This window comes from Hyposmocoma kahamanoa, unplaced genomic scaffold (assembly GCF_003589595.1).
Source record: "Hyposmocoma kahamanoa isolate Upper Pololo Valley unplaced genomic scaffold, ASM358959v1 62, whole genome shotgun sequence".
NCBI lineage: Eukaryota > Metazoa > Arthropoda > Insecta > Lepidoptera > Cosmopterigidae > Hyposmocoma > Hyposmocoma kahamanoa.
The window spans coordinates 25,167,800-25,182,317 of NW_020653850.1; the positions used below are offsets into that span (position 1 = coordinate 25,167,800).

The 14,518-nt window shown below is 38.8% G+C and overlaps 1 protein-coding gene across 1 annotated transcript in view; it reads right to left on the minus strand.

The window, feature by feature from the left end:
• Window positions 1–13,130: 13,130 nt before the first annotated feature.
• Window positions 13,131–14,518, minus strand: part of LOC113229407 (organic cation transporter protein-like) — a 40,077-nt gene continuing 38,689 nt past the window's right edge. Inside the window, exons 2-5 of the mRNA XM_026462978.1 lie at window positions 14,083–14,399; window positions 13,694–14,000; window positions 13,422–13,603; window positions 13,131–13,280 (exon numbers count right to left, since the gene is read on the minus strand). Coding sequence (XP_026318763.1) covers window positions 13,131–13,280; window positions 13,422–13,603; window positions 13,694–14,000; window positions 14,083–14,399 — 956 coding nt within the window. The remainder of the gene's footprint in view (window positions 13,281–13,421; window positions 13,604–13,693; window positions 14,001–14,082; window positions 14,400–14,518) is intronic.

The following is a 14,518-nucleotide window of genomic DNA, read 5'->3' on the forward strand; positions in this document are numbered from 1 at the left end:
AAAGGTATCTGGCTGGGTGAGGAAATAGATTTCTCACAGATGACGCTACGGCAAAAAAATCATTAAAAACCAAAAACAAAGATCTGCATCCAGCACATAGAAGAATTCATACGGTCCGCTAGTTCGTCCCGTGGCTTCATTGGCATAGCGACGTTGATTCGAATTTAGCCAGATCGAAGGATATTCTAAGTGTTCGATTTTTGTATGAATAATTATAATTTTATGTTTAACTGCCTCCGTGGCCGAACGGTTACCATGCCGGACTGCCACGCAGAGGTCCCAGGTTCAATTCCCGGGCCGGGAGAAATAGTTGTATGGCCTACAATTATTTCTCTCGTGAGTTTGGGTGTAATTTGTGGTTATCTATGTGTGTGTCCATGGCACCCGCGACACAGGGTTTCCCTAATACGGGGCTATGTTGAGTGTGTGCGTTATTGTTATATTATATATACACTAAAAACTACACAGGGAGATTCCCGTATTTTTCTTGTATCTTAATTATTCGTTTTGAAAAGGTAACGAATTAGTCGGTCGAACTGGACATTTTTGTTACCGGTTTTATCATGTCAATAGACTTATCTATGATAGAGGTTTTCTTTTTAAAGGTCGAATTTCTATTTCGAAAACAACCAATTTCCATGAAGGGGGGTCCACCTATAAAACGTAGCCCCCCGCCTATAAAACTTCCTTTTCTAGTCTCATCGCTGAATAGTTTTTTTTTTCTTTTAAACTTTGCTACGTACTTACCCCAGACTTAGGTGAGTGTCTGGTTGTTTAATGTGTAGTTTTTCCATAAACTACAGCATTACTTTTGATTGAAGTGATTGTGATTTGTATAGATTACATTGAATAATGTACATACGTTTAAATCCAGTATTGGTAGTTAAGGAAATGATAAGTTATTCGTCTCTATTAAAAATAAATTTAATTATGCGCAAATTACGAAACACAATGCACGAATACTATTCGCCATAGCGATCAATGATTTTAAATGGATTGTTTGTAAAAACTAGGTCTAGTTTGTAGCATTTAGTTTTACCTGGTTCTGATTCTCGCCGTGGTGAAAAGGTACTCGTTGGCGGCGAATGCCGCTATCATGGACGCCACCACCGCCACCGCGAACACACGCTTCTGGTACGGCCCAAACTGTCCCACTTCGCACATTAGTATCGTCTCGATGTTCACAACCCCTTGCGTTTCTTGTGAGTCTGGTACTTCGTCCTTAGTAACATTCATCTTCTCTGCAGCCAGTTTAAAACTTTTCTTAAGCGTTGCTTCTTTGTTATGTACAAAAGTTCTTTAATATTTATTAGCCAACGTGTTTGTGCATAATAAATTATGTACGTACTGTTTGTGGATTTCATCTAATCTTTTTCCATACTACTAGTTGTCCTTGAAAATTGTATATCGCAATAAAGATATTGTTATATTGTGAGGGATTTTCGGCCTTTCTAGTGCATGAGCAGTATCAGTAATACAAACAACTGATTACTATATAATTGTTTCGCTCCAGCTGTAGTCAGCTCTCCCAAACTTGCAAATGACATTACTGGTAGGTAGCTTTACACATTATTACATGGAAAGGTACGTAGTAATTGTATCAAAGGGGTTATTAGGACATAGCAATATTTGTGACATTATAGCAAGAATTGCTAAAACAATAATATAAAGTCGTGAATGTAACAACACAGTCTAGTAGCAGTAGAGCTCCTTGTGAAAGAGTTCGTCCAGGGTAGTACTGCCACCTTCCCTATTTGTGTCGCCAAGCAGTAATGTCTGCATTACTTTGTTCCGGTTTTGAAGGGTAAGGTTGCTGGTGAAATTACAGGCACATGGGACTTATCAACATATGTCTCATACCCATATGCCTGCTGGACGAGGCCAGCAAGCTGTTTGAAAGAACACTTGCCGAGCGGCTCAGCGGGCATCTGTCGCAAGTAGGGCCTGACCTGTCGGAAGTACAGTTCGGCTTCCGACGAGCGCGGTCGACAGTGGACGCAATCCTTCGCGTTTGCACGCTGTCGACAAAGGTACTGTCCCGGGGCGGAGTGGCGTTGGCGATAAGCCTAGACATCAATGCCTTCAACTCTTTGCCCTGGTAGACCGTTAAGGATGCACTCGAGTATCACCGAGTGCCTCCGTACCTGAAGCGAGTTGTCGGGCCCTACCTAAGCGACAGGTACATTACGTATCCGGGTCGAGATGGCGCAAGCCACCACATAGAGGTCGTATGTGGGGTTCCGCAGGGCTACGTCTTAGGATCACTGCTTTGGAACCTCGCATACGATGCAGTCTTGAGGATCGAACTCCCCGCGGGGGACTCGAACTCGAACGCGCCGATGACTGCTGACTGCTCGCCGGAGGGGAGGACGTCAAGAGGACCATCCGGCTCGCTGAGCTCGGGGTTTCTCGCGTCGTCGAAAAAATCGAGGCACTGGGTCTACGGGTAGCGCCTCAAAAAACTGAGGCGCTGTGGTTCCACAAACTCCTGCGAGGGAGAGAACCACCCAGTTACTCGATTCGCGTTGGTGACGTCGACGTCCAGCTAGGGCAGTACTTAAAGTACCTGGGCCTCAGCCTGGACGGCCGCTGGGACATCGAGGAGCACTTCCGGCGCCTGGTTCCCCGGATCGATAGGGTGGCGGGTGCACTGAACCGGTTGCTGCCCAATCAGGGGGGCCCTTCCGAGGGAGTTCGCCGCTTATACGGTAGGGTGGTGCGATCCGTGGCGCTATACGGGGCGCCTTTTTTTTATTTTTTATTTTTTTTTTACGGGGGGGAAATCTTTATAGATACCCCGGCATAACCTCTCCGCTGCCCCCACGATGGAGAGGTATCCTAGGAGGATTTCCCCACGAAAAAAAAGGTTAGGTTAATATATGCAATTAAATATTCTGCTTAAAGTTTTAATAAATATAAAGTTATACAAAAACAATTATATTTTGCGATTGTACATTTAATGAAATAAAAAACTTCTTATCAACTTAATATAGGGCACTCCAACTAGTCGTGAAACGAAATATTGTGTTATATTATTTAATACATTATACTAGTAGTACTTATAATACCATTTGTTCAATATGTCACCTAATCATTATATCTAATGTTTGTCATACTGAAAGTTTATTATTGAAATTATGCCTTTTGTTGTTAGTCATTTTGTTGATTATATACAGTGAGTGATTATATCCTTAATAATTATATCAAATGTTATATCTTCCATTACACACCCAGACGCTTCCATCTTGGATTCTATCGGATCTTTCGCTTTGTGCGTGCGAGACGTCCGTCGGCGGGCGATCGTAGTTCTTGTGCGGCGTGTGATGTCAGCAGTGTCGTGGATGTTCTGTGTCAATCAAACATCGGACCTCCCTGACATATGGCGGAATCACCTGTGAAGTTAATGTAACAACTGACGGAATCGACTATGAGTCAATATTGGATTACTATAAAACTTACCTTTATTCGGCGGAGATTTGAACGCGGGCTCCACAAATCGACGGTCCGCCACTCCCCGGTTGCGCCACCGAATAGTAAACGCTGCATGGCAAATTTTGAGTACCGTTGCTGCTACGCATGATGTACGCGCTCCGTACCTGCGCCTACGCGATACGTCACACTAATTACCTTGCTAAGCGGACTTTACGGAAAAACTAAATACGCTAAATACTGAGCTTTCGAAGGACTGTAAACCGATCTACGTCGATGAGCACCTCCCTGCAACAACAAAGAAATTATGTCTACAGTCACGCGCTTTTGCCAGGACCGATTTACGATTATAAATATTGCTGGATATCCAATGGAAAAATATTGCTCCGAAAAAGCGCCGAGGATAGAGTAATTAGTCAGTGTCAAGTCAGAAAAATGCCTACAAGACCTGAAATCGAAGAAATTACTAGATATCATCAGAATCGGAAGAGTCCTCATGCGTGCATCTATCAAGATCAATTTCAAGCCCCTGAGGAAGATTTTTCAGTTCCTGAGACCCGTGAAATGTAACATCCCCTTACAGGATGCAGAAGTTCACAAGCTTGACTGTGAGTGCGGTCTCTCTTATATTGGACAAACAAAGCGAAGTATTTATACCCACGTCAAAGAACATATAGCTGATGTCAAACACCGTCGCGTAAACAAGTCTGCAGTCTGCGAGCATGTTATGGATAAACCTACACATTCAATGAAGTTTGACAAACCCCAGGTTCTTGCAAAAGAAGTCCGTTATCTACCCAGGATGCTGCGAGAGGTCATTGAAATTAAAAAACATCCTACTTTCAACAGGGAAGATGGTTTCTCCGTGCCATCAGTTTGGGTTCCAGTATTTCCTCTGATGAAAAATCCCAAACAGACATTAGACTGCAGTACTAATTAATATATTTTAGTTTATTCTAATTTCTATTAATAATAAATTGAACTTAATAAAAAATTCATTCAATAAAATAATTTGTAAATCTTAATGTAGCGTAAATTGGAATGTTTCTTTGCAAAATTAAAAATCAGGTATTTAATTAATAACTATTGTAACTATAGTGAAAAAATAGGGTGGTTTGCAACAATATTAGACATAACTGGTTGAAGACTGTACCACCTCAGTCAACCGTGACCGTGGGATCTGTAAAGGGCTCGAAACGTCGGTTTGTTTGAAAAAACAAATATACGCATTTAAATCCGGAAAAATAGTTTCAATTACTATGTGTAACAATCGAAACGAAAACCTAAGAACGTTGATATAGTAAAAAATGCCATTAATGGCATACGTGTGGCTTCCTCATTTGTGTGTACTCCAAAGAAGTGTGCTGCATTGATTAATAATCCAATAGATAAATTAAAAATAATACATTTTAATATCAGAAACATCAACAAAAATTTAGATCAATTCGTGTCTGTTTTAACTATGACTGAGATCAAGTTTGATATAATTATACTGAGTGAATGTTGGCTTAAAGCCTTTGGTCCAACACCACTTTTGGATGGATATAAATCTTTTGCCTCAACGAACAATTCTAGTCAAAATGATGTGTGTTGTGATGTACACTAGAGTGGGCTTATCGTGTACGGTTTATGAACAGTCTTTAGCGATGCGAATTGTTTAGTTTGTAACGTGGGTAACATTTTAATCATCGGGATTTATCGTTCTCCGTCTGTCAGTAATTTAACCAACTTTTATAATAGCCTGGAAAACCTTATTGTATCCCAAAAATTTGCAGCTAGTACAGTCATTATGGGAGGTATAAATATAGACATTAAACAAAATAATGTGGATCGTAACTCGCCCCAGTTCCTGGCCTTAATAGCGTCGTTAGGAATCTTGCCTGGGCAGTAACACCCTACTAGAGCAGGGAATTGTCTAGACCATATTTTATTAAAAACTAGTCTATCAGCCACTGCACTTGTATTAGACTCATATGTCACTGATCATCAACCAATAGCGCTATGTCTAAATACAAAAATTACAGTACTGCAGCAAAAGAGGAATTAGAAAAATGTGTTTTCGACACAGTTTTAAGTGCAACTGACGTAAACCTGGCAACTGACAATTTAATTTAAATAATTGGGGCTGTAATAAACAGAAATTCTAGAGTGGCTAAGTACAATAACAAAACGAAGATTCTGAAGCCGTGGATCACTCCTGGCCTCTTACATTGCATTTGTAACCGTGATAGTATGCATCTCGAGGTAAAAGGTAACCCCAATAACCGGACGCTCTTGACAACATGTAAGAGGTACCGTAATTTTTGTATTTCCTTACTAAAGATTCTGAAGCGGTCATAGGAAAAAAGTGAGTTTGCTTTAGCCAGAAACAATTCGCGAGCTACTTCGAAACTTATTAATCATATCTCTGGTAGGAAAGTCCAGTCACAAGTCTCTATGGAACTTCTGAGACTTTCTGACAACAGTAAAACTGCGACAAACTGTATCAACAAATATTTTACCAATATTGGTAGTAATCTGGCGTCCAGAATCATTACCCCTCACGGTCAGCCCTCATCGAAATTCCAGCATTACATTACACACCGTCAATGTAACTCACTTGCCCTATTACCAGTTGCTGAGGAGCAGATAGAAAAAATAACTTGTCCTCAAAAGATGATTGCGCTTCTGGTTGGGATAATGTACCCGCAAAGTTGATCAAACTCTCTCGAAATGTCTTAGTGCCATTAATTACTCACATATGTAATTTCCCTATCTCTACAGGCGTCTTTCCTAAAGTGTTAAAAAAAGCTTTGGTCACTCCAGTTTTTAAATGTGGGGATGAGAGTCAGATCTCAAACTATAGACCCATTTCTGTTCTCAGTGCATTATCTAAGATTTTGGAGCGAGTTCTGAATAATTGTCTAGTAGACTATCTGGAAAAATATAACATCATCTCAAATAATCAACATGGCTTCAGACTTGGCGTATTTACCGAATTAGCTGTCGCTAACTAAAGCTCGAAGGTTACAGAGAAAATGGACAATAAACAGAAATGTTATGGTATATTCTGGACTTGGCAAAAGCGTTCGATACTATGTCAACACCTATACTAGTATCAAAACTGTAAAGCATCGGGGTACGTGGTATTGCCTTAAATATCTGTAAAGACTATCTGTCTCATCGTACTCAAATGGTTCGGATCTATTCGGAACTAAGTGGCGAGGAGCGTATTAATTATGGAGTTCCTCAAGGTAGCATTCTTGGTCCAACCCTATTTTTGATATACATCAATGATTTATGCCAACAGAAGCTCACCAATTGTGACATTCTTGAGTATGCCGATGACACTGTTTTGTTGGCTTATGGTAAGGATTGGACCACTGCTAAATTCCATGCTGAGAATGGTTTAGGCATTGTAATGACATGGTTCACAGATAATTTGCTCACCGTCAACCTTGACAAAACCAAATTCTTACGTTTTTATTTACCAAACTCACCTGAACCATTTTCAATGGCTAGCACGCTGACTGCTCACTGCTGTGTCAATCCGTCGATCTGCAACTGCATTTCACTAACTACCCTGTCCCTTACATCAGATATCTCGGCCTACTGGTGGACCAGCAACTAGATTGGAGACCACAGATTGAAGCTCTAACTAGTAGAGTTCGAAAACTTATGTTTATCTTTAAAAACTTTCGTCTCCCTGCTGACTCTTCTAGTTTGCACGCGGTTTATAACGCTTTGTGCTAATCCATTTTATCGTACTGCATACCGATGTGGGGTGGAACGCATCAGACTCTCATGCTTGCCCTTGACAGAGCACAGAGGGCAGTACTGAAGGTCATGTATTTCACACGTCGAGATTATCGAACAACAAAACTCTACACGGAATGTGGGGTTTTGACTGTTCGTCAATTATTTATCCTCCGACTCGTACTGCGTAGACACTCTGAATTAACTTACAATAAAATAACTGCCAATCATTGACCTACCAATAAATGGACGTCGGGTTCGCGATAAAAAGTGTCCGCACCTATAGGGCGTTAAAATCGCATACAGAGCGTCAATCGCGCAACAGTCTTCATTTGTTCGACTGACAGCGCGGTTGTCAATCATGCAGTACTATATAATAATAACTTGTAAAAATTACTACAGTAAAGTGTAAAAACAGGATTTTGTATCATATTGTCACTAAACAAATATATTGTGTTATCATAGTTCTCATTTAAAAGTGTTATTTTGTACATTTTTATAGTATTTGATTTAATTTATGTATAAATGAATCGTGAGTATAAATTACAAAAGCACACAAAATAATCAAATAGCTAACTGTCCTATTTCTACACATTGCATGCGCAAAAGATGGAAAGAGACCCATTACGTCAATTTCAGAAGCTTATATAAACTTCTTGGTCATTTTCAATTGTTCGAACCACAAGCGATTGAAATGAACAAAGAAACTATAGAGTCGCTTTGATTTCAATCTTATTTTTAAAATGATTTTTTATTAAACGTTAGCAATAACTAACAAAATATTGTTGTACTCGTTTTACGCCTTGGGATTACCTATCAGTCAGAAACTACATTTGCCCGAAATAACGTTAGCTCGAATTTTCATAATGTCAAATGTATTTTTTTAGAAAGATTACAAAACAAAAGCTAATTTTGCCTTAGTGAAAAGTATCAAAATTACTCGAAAGCGTAATGGTTTTATTATAAATCAGTTTTCGGAATTACGGATATTTGAGTTTACGTTTAGTTGGAATATCGGTACATTTCTTATAGTACACGCTTATTTTCACATTTGTAGTATTATTGGTATGTATGTATCTGCCCAACTCTTTATTATTTCTCTAAGTGAATTTGTTCAAAATTCGACATAATAATATACATAAAAATTAACTAATATTTAGGATAAAGGCTACTCCATTACTCTTGTGTTCAAGTTATTTGCAGTCGAAGCTAAATAAGGTGCATTTTGTTAAGTTTCCAGTAGAAGCTGAATATGGTGTTTTCGGGCCCTTAAATTGTTGCAAACAAAATTAGGCAGTACTGCAATGATGTTACAATTTAAATTAAATGTTTTAGTTTTTTATATTTCGTTACATGTCACTACGTTGTATAGGTTAACTTCGGACATTTTTTTCGTGGTTTTTGTATTAGACCCGACGTCCATTTGTTGGTAGGTCAACGCTGCCAATACATAGGGCGCACTATAAGTTTCCGGAACTGGCCACTTACATAAACAATATTTAAAAAGTAATTACAACATTTGAAAATGGAACGCTTTGGCTGTAGAATACAGTTTGTTTCATCCGACTGTCACTTGTTTTTACATTGTGGCGTCATTTTCGAAATTGATCGTCCACATCACCATGGATTTAACTCGTGAAAATTTTCATTGTATGATTTTCTACGATATTGTTTTGGGAAACCCTTTACAGAAACTAGCCAAAAAGATTTATACTTACGAAACCTATTGCATCAAATCTAAAAATGCCCCTAACTGACCACGCAATATGAGATTCCCTATGAGGCATAAATGAGGATAAACACAATGTAGTACAGTGTAAAGGCCTTGTTAAAAATTAGGAAAAACATTTTTATTGAAGTAATTATGTCAAAAGTAATTTAAAACAATGTACGTTACATAGTATTGGCATATTTTGTTATAATATTCACGTATGTGCATTACGTTGTGTGAATAAAAATAAATTATCCTGGTAAACGCTGAAAGCTCATTCATTTTCCTCATTATCGGATTGCAGAATGATTTCGTCTGTTGCTAGCGTGATATCAGCAGCTGCAATACTAATGTCTTCTGATGGGTAATGCTGGTAACGAACATTTTCCGTGGTCACTCAAGAACGTTATCAGGTATAGGTAGAGATTTTTTATGTTTGTGACGTGTACTAAGTCCAAGAAATAAGGATAATAAGGATCAGACGAATCCAGTGCACGGTGAAACAAGTCTGTGGTGGTTTCAGAACCGAATTTGTTTGCATTTCCTAGCTAGGTCGACACCCTCCTGTAGGTTTAGGTTAGTATATACGTAGTAGTAATTGCCGGTGGCGCGATCACAACGGAGTTGCTGTATAAAGTTAGTTAAATTAAAGAAAAAAAAAGAGAATTTAGGTAATAAGGCTGAAGGCCATGACGTTTACTTATTGAATTAATATAATATAAAACTAAATAAACCAAAGAAAACAACGTCTGGAGAATGTACAACTAAATTTGATCGATAAAATTTGCAATTTTAGCATGATGTAATCTTTAAAATTTTTCAAAGCAGATGGTACTATGGTTCAAATGTATGTTGTTCATATATATAATCGTAGAAAAAGCTGCAACAATGACTAGTAGTACAACTTGGTACAATACAAAACGTGAAATGAGCAAATATAAGCGTTACAAGTGTTTTGTAACGCTTACGCTTACTTGTACGCTTGAATGACACCATTCAACTTACCCAATGCGGGAACGTTCACTTTCACAATTATTTAGAACGTTAAATGTAAACGGGAAACAAATAATACTGATTTGTACTAAAGGTGCTGCACTGTTGAAATACATAACGGTCTTTTTTATTGTGAGCGCGGCCAAGCCGAGGGTGGACTGGCTCCGAAGACGTTTTGATGCTGTCCCAGAGCTCGGGCCGCCGCCGGTACGTATTTTACTGCTTCTCTTCTCCCTGCGTCTCCGATTTCCTATTGAAAATGCCACGTAGGCTACCATAGATTTAACCAATTTATCTGTGGTAAATCATGGTCTTAATTCTTTATGTAAAGGAGGGAGGTTCTCTGTACCGTGGGATGTGGTTACCTTCATTTCACATATTTTTCATAAGCAAACGCATACAGATTATGTCAACAAAAATTTATATGGGAATTTGCCATTGACGTTTATTTTTAATTTTTTTTCCTGAAAACCCCCCAAGGAATTCATCCCCTCAAAATTCCCTCCGGGAGTAAAAGCTACCCTTAAGTAATAATAAAAAATACCTAAATATAGTATGCAGGGAACCTCCCCTCTGGCAGAACTACTGAGTAGTTAGTTGTTTTAAGAACAAGATAGTAAAAAAAGGAGAGCGCATAATGGATGTGGTGTGTGATTTCATTAGTTATCAAAATTATCATTAGTACTCAGTCGCATGCACCGATCTTAATAATAAAATAATTCTTTACTTATAAACGGTAAGGTAACCGCGTACATGCATGAAGTGCGGGGAATCCCTTCTACTTTCATTCAAAATTAATAAAAAGAAAAAGGTGTTCCCCGCACAAATGACTTTGATTTAACTGTTACGCTTAGATTTTTGTTGCGTCCGAAATATCCGGATACGCAAAGATGTCGTTTCAGGATAACATAATTGCCGGATATTCGGATATTTCGGATATCCGGGTATCCGGATAGCAAACGTAGGGTTTGCAAATCACAAATCTTTCACGTAAAAGTATCCCATGGCGAACGCTGTCAACTTTTTCCTTGAAGGAAATGTAGAAGATAGTCTGTACTGTGCCACCAGGCAAAACGGCTTATACTATTGATCAGTATTATAGCAGTCTAACTAATCCCATAACTTCTTTACGCGCTAATAATGATTTTGGGTTACGGGTCAAGTTGCCATCAACTGATCTGTCTGAAATACGAACTTATATCGACCCTGGAAAGGTAAAAGAGCTAACGTGCATTTGGACAATTTTACAGGAGAGCGATTTAAAGTTTTTTTTTAAGAAAAAAAGTTTAACTCTGATTTTATTTGCTTTATGCAAAAGTTGATTACTAGAAACTTTCAGCTGAATTGATGAGGCCTAGAAAATGCTTAAATTTGTTAATACTCGAATAAACGCCACGTTAGACAACTGGGTTTTATATCAGCCCGAAAAACGGTGACCTATCACAAGCTAGAAACATGATTTACAGAATTCTGATTCTCCGAAAAGCTTTTGATTTTTATTGAATAGATTTTGTTTCATTTGTCGGAAAACACGTTACGGCTTTTTTTTTCATTACAATTCAATATTTTGACATATTGACAAGTTATTCTTTTCCCGATTTTTTATTTCCCCAACAAAACCGTTTGATCAATGTATCTAATTGAATATTTTTATTATGTAAAAAATCGATATCCATGATACATTTTTGTTATATTATTTCGTATTACAGGTACTAAAAGTATTAGAACGTGTCGCACAATATAACTCGTCAAATTAAAGCACCTCGCATCTTAACAATAAAAGTTTACGAGATGCAAGTTCTTTTTGATCCAGTTGTAGTCGGTCGCTTCGCTCGTTCGGATTGTGCTGCTTTTCCATATACTAACCTAAACCTACAGGAGGGGGTTGTACCGTCTAGGTAATGCAAACAAATTCGGTTATGACACCCGCTGGCCGCTGCCGCGGCACGATCGCTTCGCTCGCTCGTATGGCGGTAAAATTTTATCTTGTATGGCGGTATAATTTTATCTAAGAATTTAATTTTGTCGAAACGAATTTTCAGCAATCTAAATTATATGGAAAATAGATAGTATAACAAACATGATTGGACCAAAAAAGTTCTGCCCAAAGAAAAGGTTTTTGGACAAACGATACTTCTGCTGTAAGACATTTCTGTGTAGCAAATTTACAGCAATTATTTATAGATTATTTATAGAAATTCGAGTTTGTGATATTTGAATTTACTACGTAGGTGGTCCCCTAATTCTCTTTAGCCGTCTGTGGCTTCAGAATGGAAGGAAAAAGGCCTTTAGTACCAGCTGGTTGTCCGTTGCAGGAGTCACCTTTGGGTTATTAGTAGGTACTACGAGTTGAATGTTACCCGGAATTACGCTGGAAGTTAAATTACATCCGGACTTGGACGAAGTATTCCCGCCATTTCGCTGCGCGGCTATCAACTGCTCCTCGTCTTGCGGCGATTATACAGGAGAATACTATACTCGGAAGCGGAAAACCAAAAATCTAAAGGCACGTTACCATGACCCGTATTAAATAATTTATGTACCCCTTTCTTTTTAAATTCCTTTTTAAATCGAGTTCTTAGGTTTTCGCGATTGTTACACATAGGAAATGAAACTATTTTTCCGGATTTAAATCGCGTAAAACAAATATACGCGATTTAAATCCGGAAAAATAGCTTCATTTCCTTTTTAAAATTTAAATTGTAAATTATTGTTAATTTATTTTATAATTATTTCAATTTTCTAATTTCTTAGTTTAATTTTCTACCCTCTTAGGGAAAATTAGAACTAGGGAATCGAACCCGGTACATAAGGCTCTTCAATGAATTGTAGAATTGAATATAGTCACTATTATTTTATTAGTGTAACTAAGTTTCTGGACACTTGGTTGGTGGCCACTTCGATTTAAATTCCTTCAAAAAATCGACTGACTCATTTGTTTGTTATTTGGACTTTTTGACATGCATTTCTTGTGGTGAATCATTTAATGAACATTTTTTATATTATTTATTAGAATACTACTTGTAACAAAATCATAACAGATAACTGATGAGGTATTTAAAACGAAAGCAAACAATATTATACAACTTATTCTTTTGCATACTACAATAAGATGCGATATTCTCCGTCAAATGATTGTTCATTTGACGGAGAACATCGCATCCAGGATTTTCTTTTTTTTATTTAGATTTTCTTTACAAATTTTCTTCCCAGCAGTTATAATGTGGAGTTCACGTTATTTCGCTGTTGTTCTCGCCCAATTTCATTGGGTACTCCGGCCCAGGACTTCTGCTTCAGCTAGAGTGTCAGGCATTTTGGTACCAAGGGTCTCCGGTTGCGTCAGCACCAACAGTCCTGATAAGATCCCCATAACACCGAACATCGCTGACGGGATGCCCTCCCAGTACATCATCTAAAGGGCGGAGTAAAAATAAGTATTTATAACACGCATAAAATCATTGTATTCCATGTTTCTGTTTGTGACTTTGCGATGTCTGCGACTTACGGCACGACGTGTCAAGCTAATTCATTAGTCATATGTAGTCAGTCTTACAAGAGCAGGTGTGAGCGGCGCGGTGACGGATCCGATGCGGCCCACCATTGAGGAGAAAGCCAGGAGCGTGTGGCGATACTCGGTAGGGTACAGCTCTGACGTAAACAGGTACAGGGAGGTGAACACCATCGAGATACCAAATTTTCCTAGCAGGAATATTACAGTCGCCAGAATGTTTAATTCTGAAAAAAATACAACGGCAATAAAGTTGATCTTCTACCGTAATAAAATGGCTAACATAATAAATTATTTTAAATAATTGAAATACTGACCTTCAGGAATGAATATAAAACCGATATTACAAGCGGCGCTGAGGAAGAAGCCGCATGTCAAAGTAGGCTTTCTACCGATGCTGTCCAGGAACAGCAAAGAGGTGTAGAAACCGGGGATCTCGACGGCGCAGGTCAAGATGTAGTTGAGATACATATTGCCCGAGAGCCCGGTCGAGTTGATGGACAGTCCGTAGTAAACGAAGGTGGTGGTGATCCACCAGATGGGGGTGGTGCACACGCGCTGCAGCAGCACAGGGGATTTGATGATTGTCTTGATAAGCCCTGGCTTGTTCGCATCTTCTACATTCTGATAAAAATTTTATTCCATGAGTTTTAACTACGTAGTTACTATGGTCAACATTTTTGTGGCAATTGATAAAGTTGTTTACCTCTGGCTGCGATGGAGGTGTTAACAACGCTCGCATTGATTTTTCGCTGATCTGCTTCTTGTTTATGCGAGCCACCTTTTCAAGAACTTTTTGGGCTTCGTCGTACTTATGCTTGGAGAGTAGCCATCGGACGCTTTCTGATAGGATCCAGTAGTACGACACAATTAGGAAGCAGGGGATGTGTAGAGCGATTATCATGTACCGCCAGTTGGGAATGCTCCACGCCACTGCGCCGAGGATTACCTGCCCCGTGGCGAACATTGAAGTCGACGTCGCGCTCGTTACCACGCGAAACTTCGGGCCCACCATTTCGGCGGCTGGATTTCAATTAAAAATTATGTCAGCTATATAAACACAACTTTATACCTTTATATATTATTGAAGTAGCCCAGGAAATCTATCTTTTAATGCTAACTAACAAACTGGAGATTTTTTT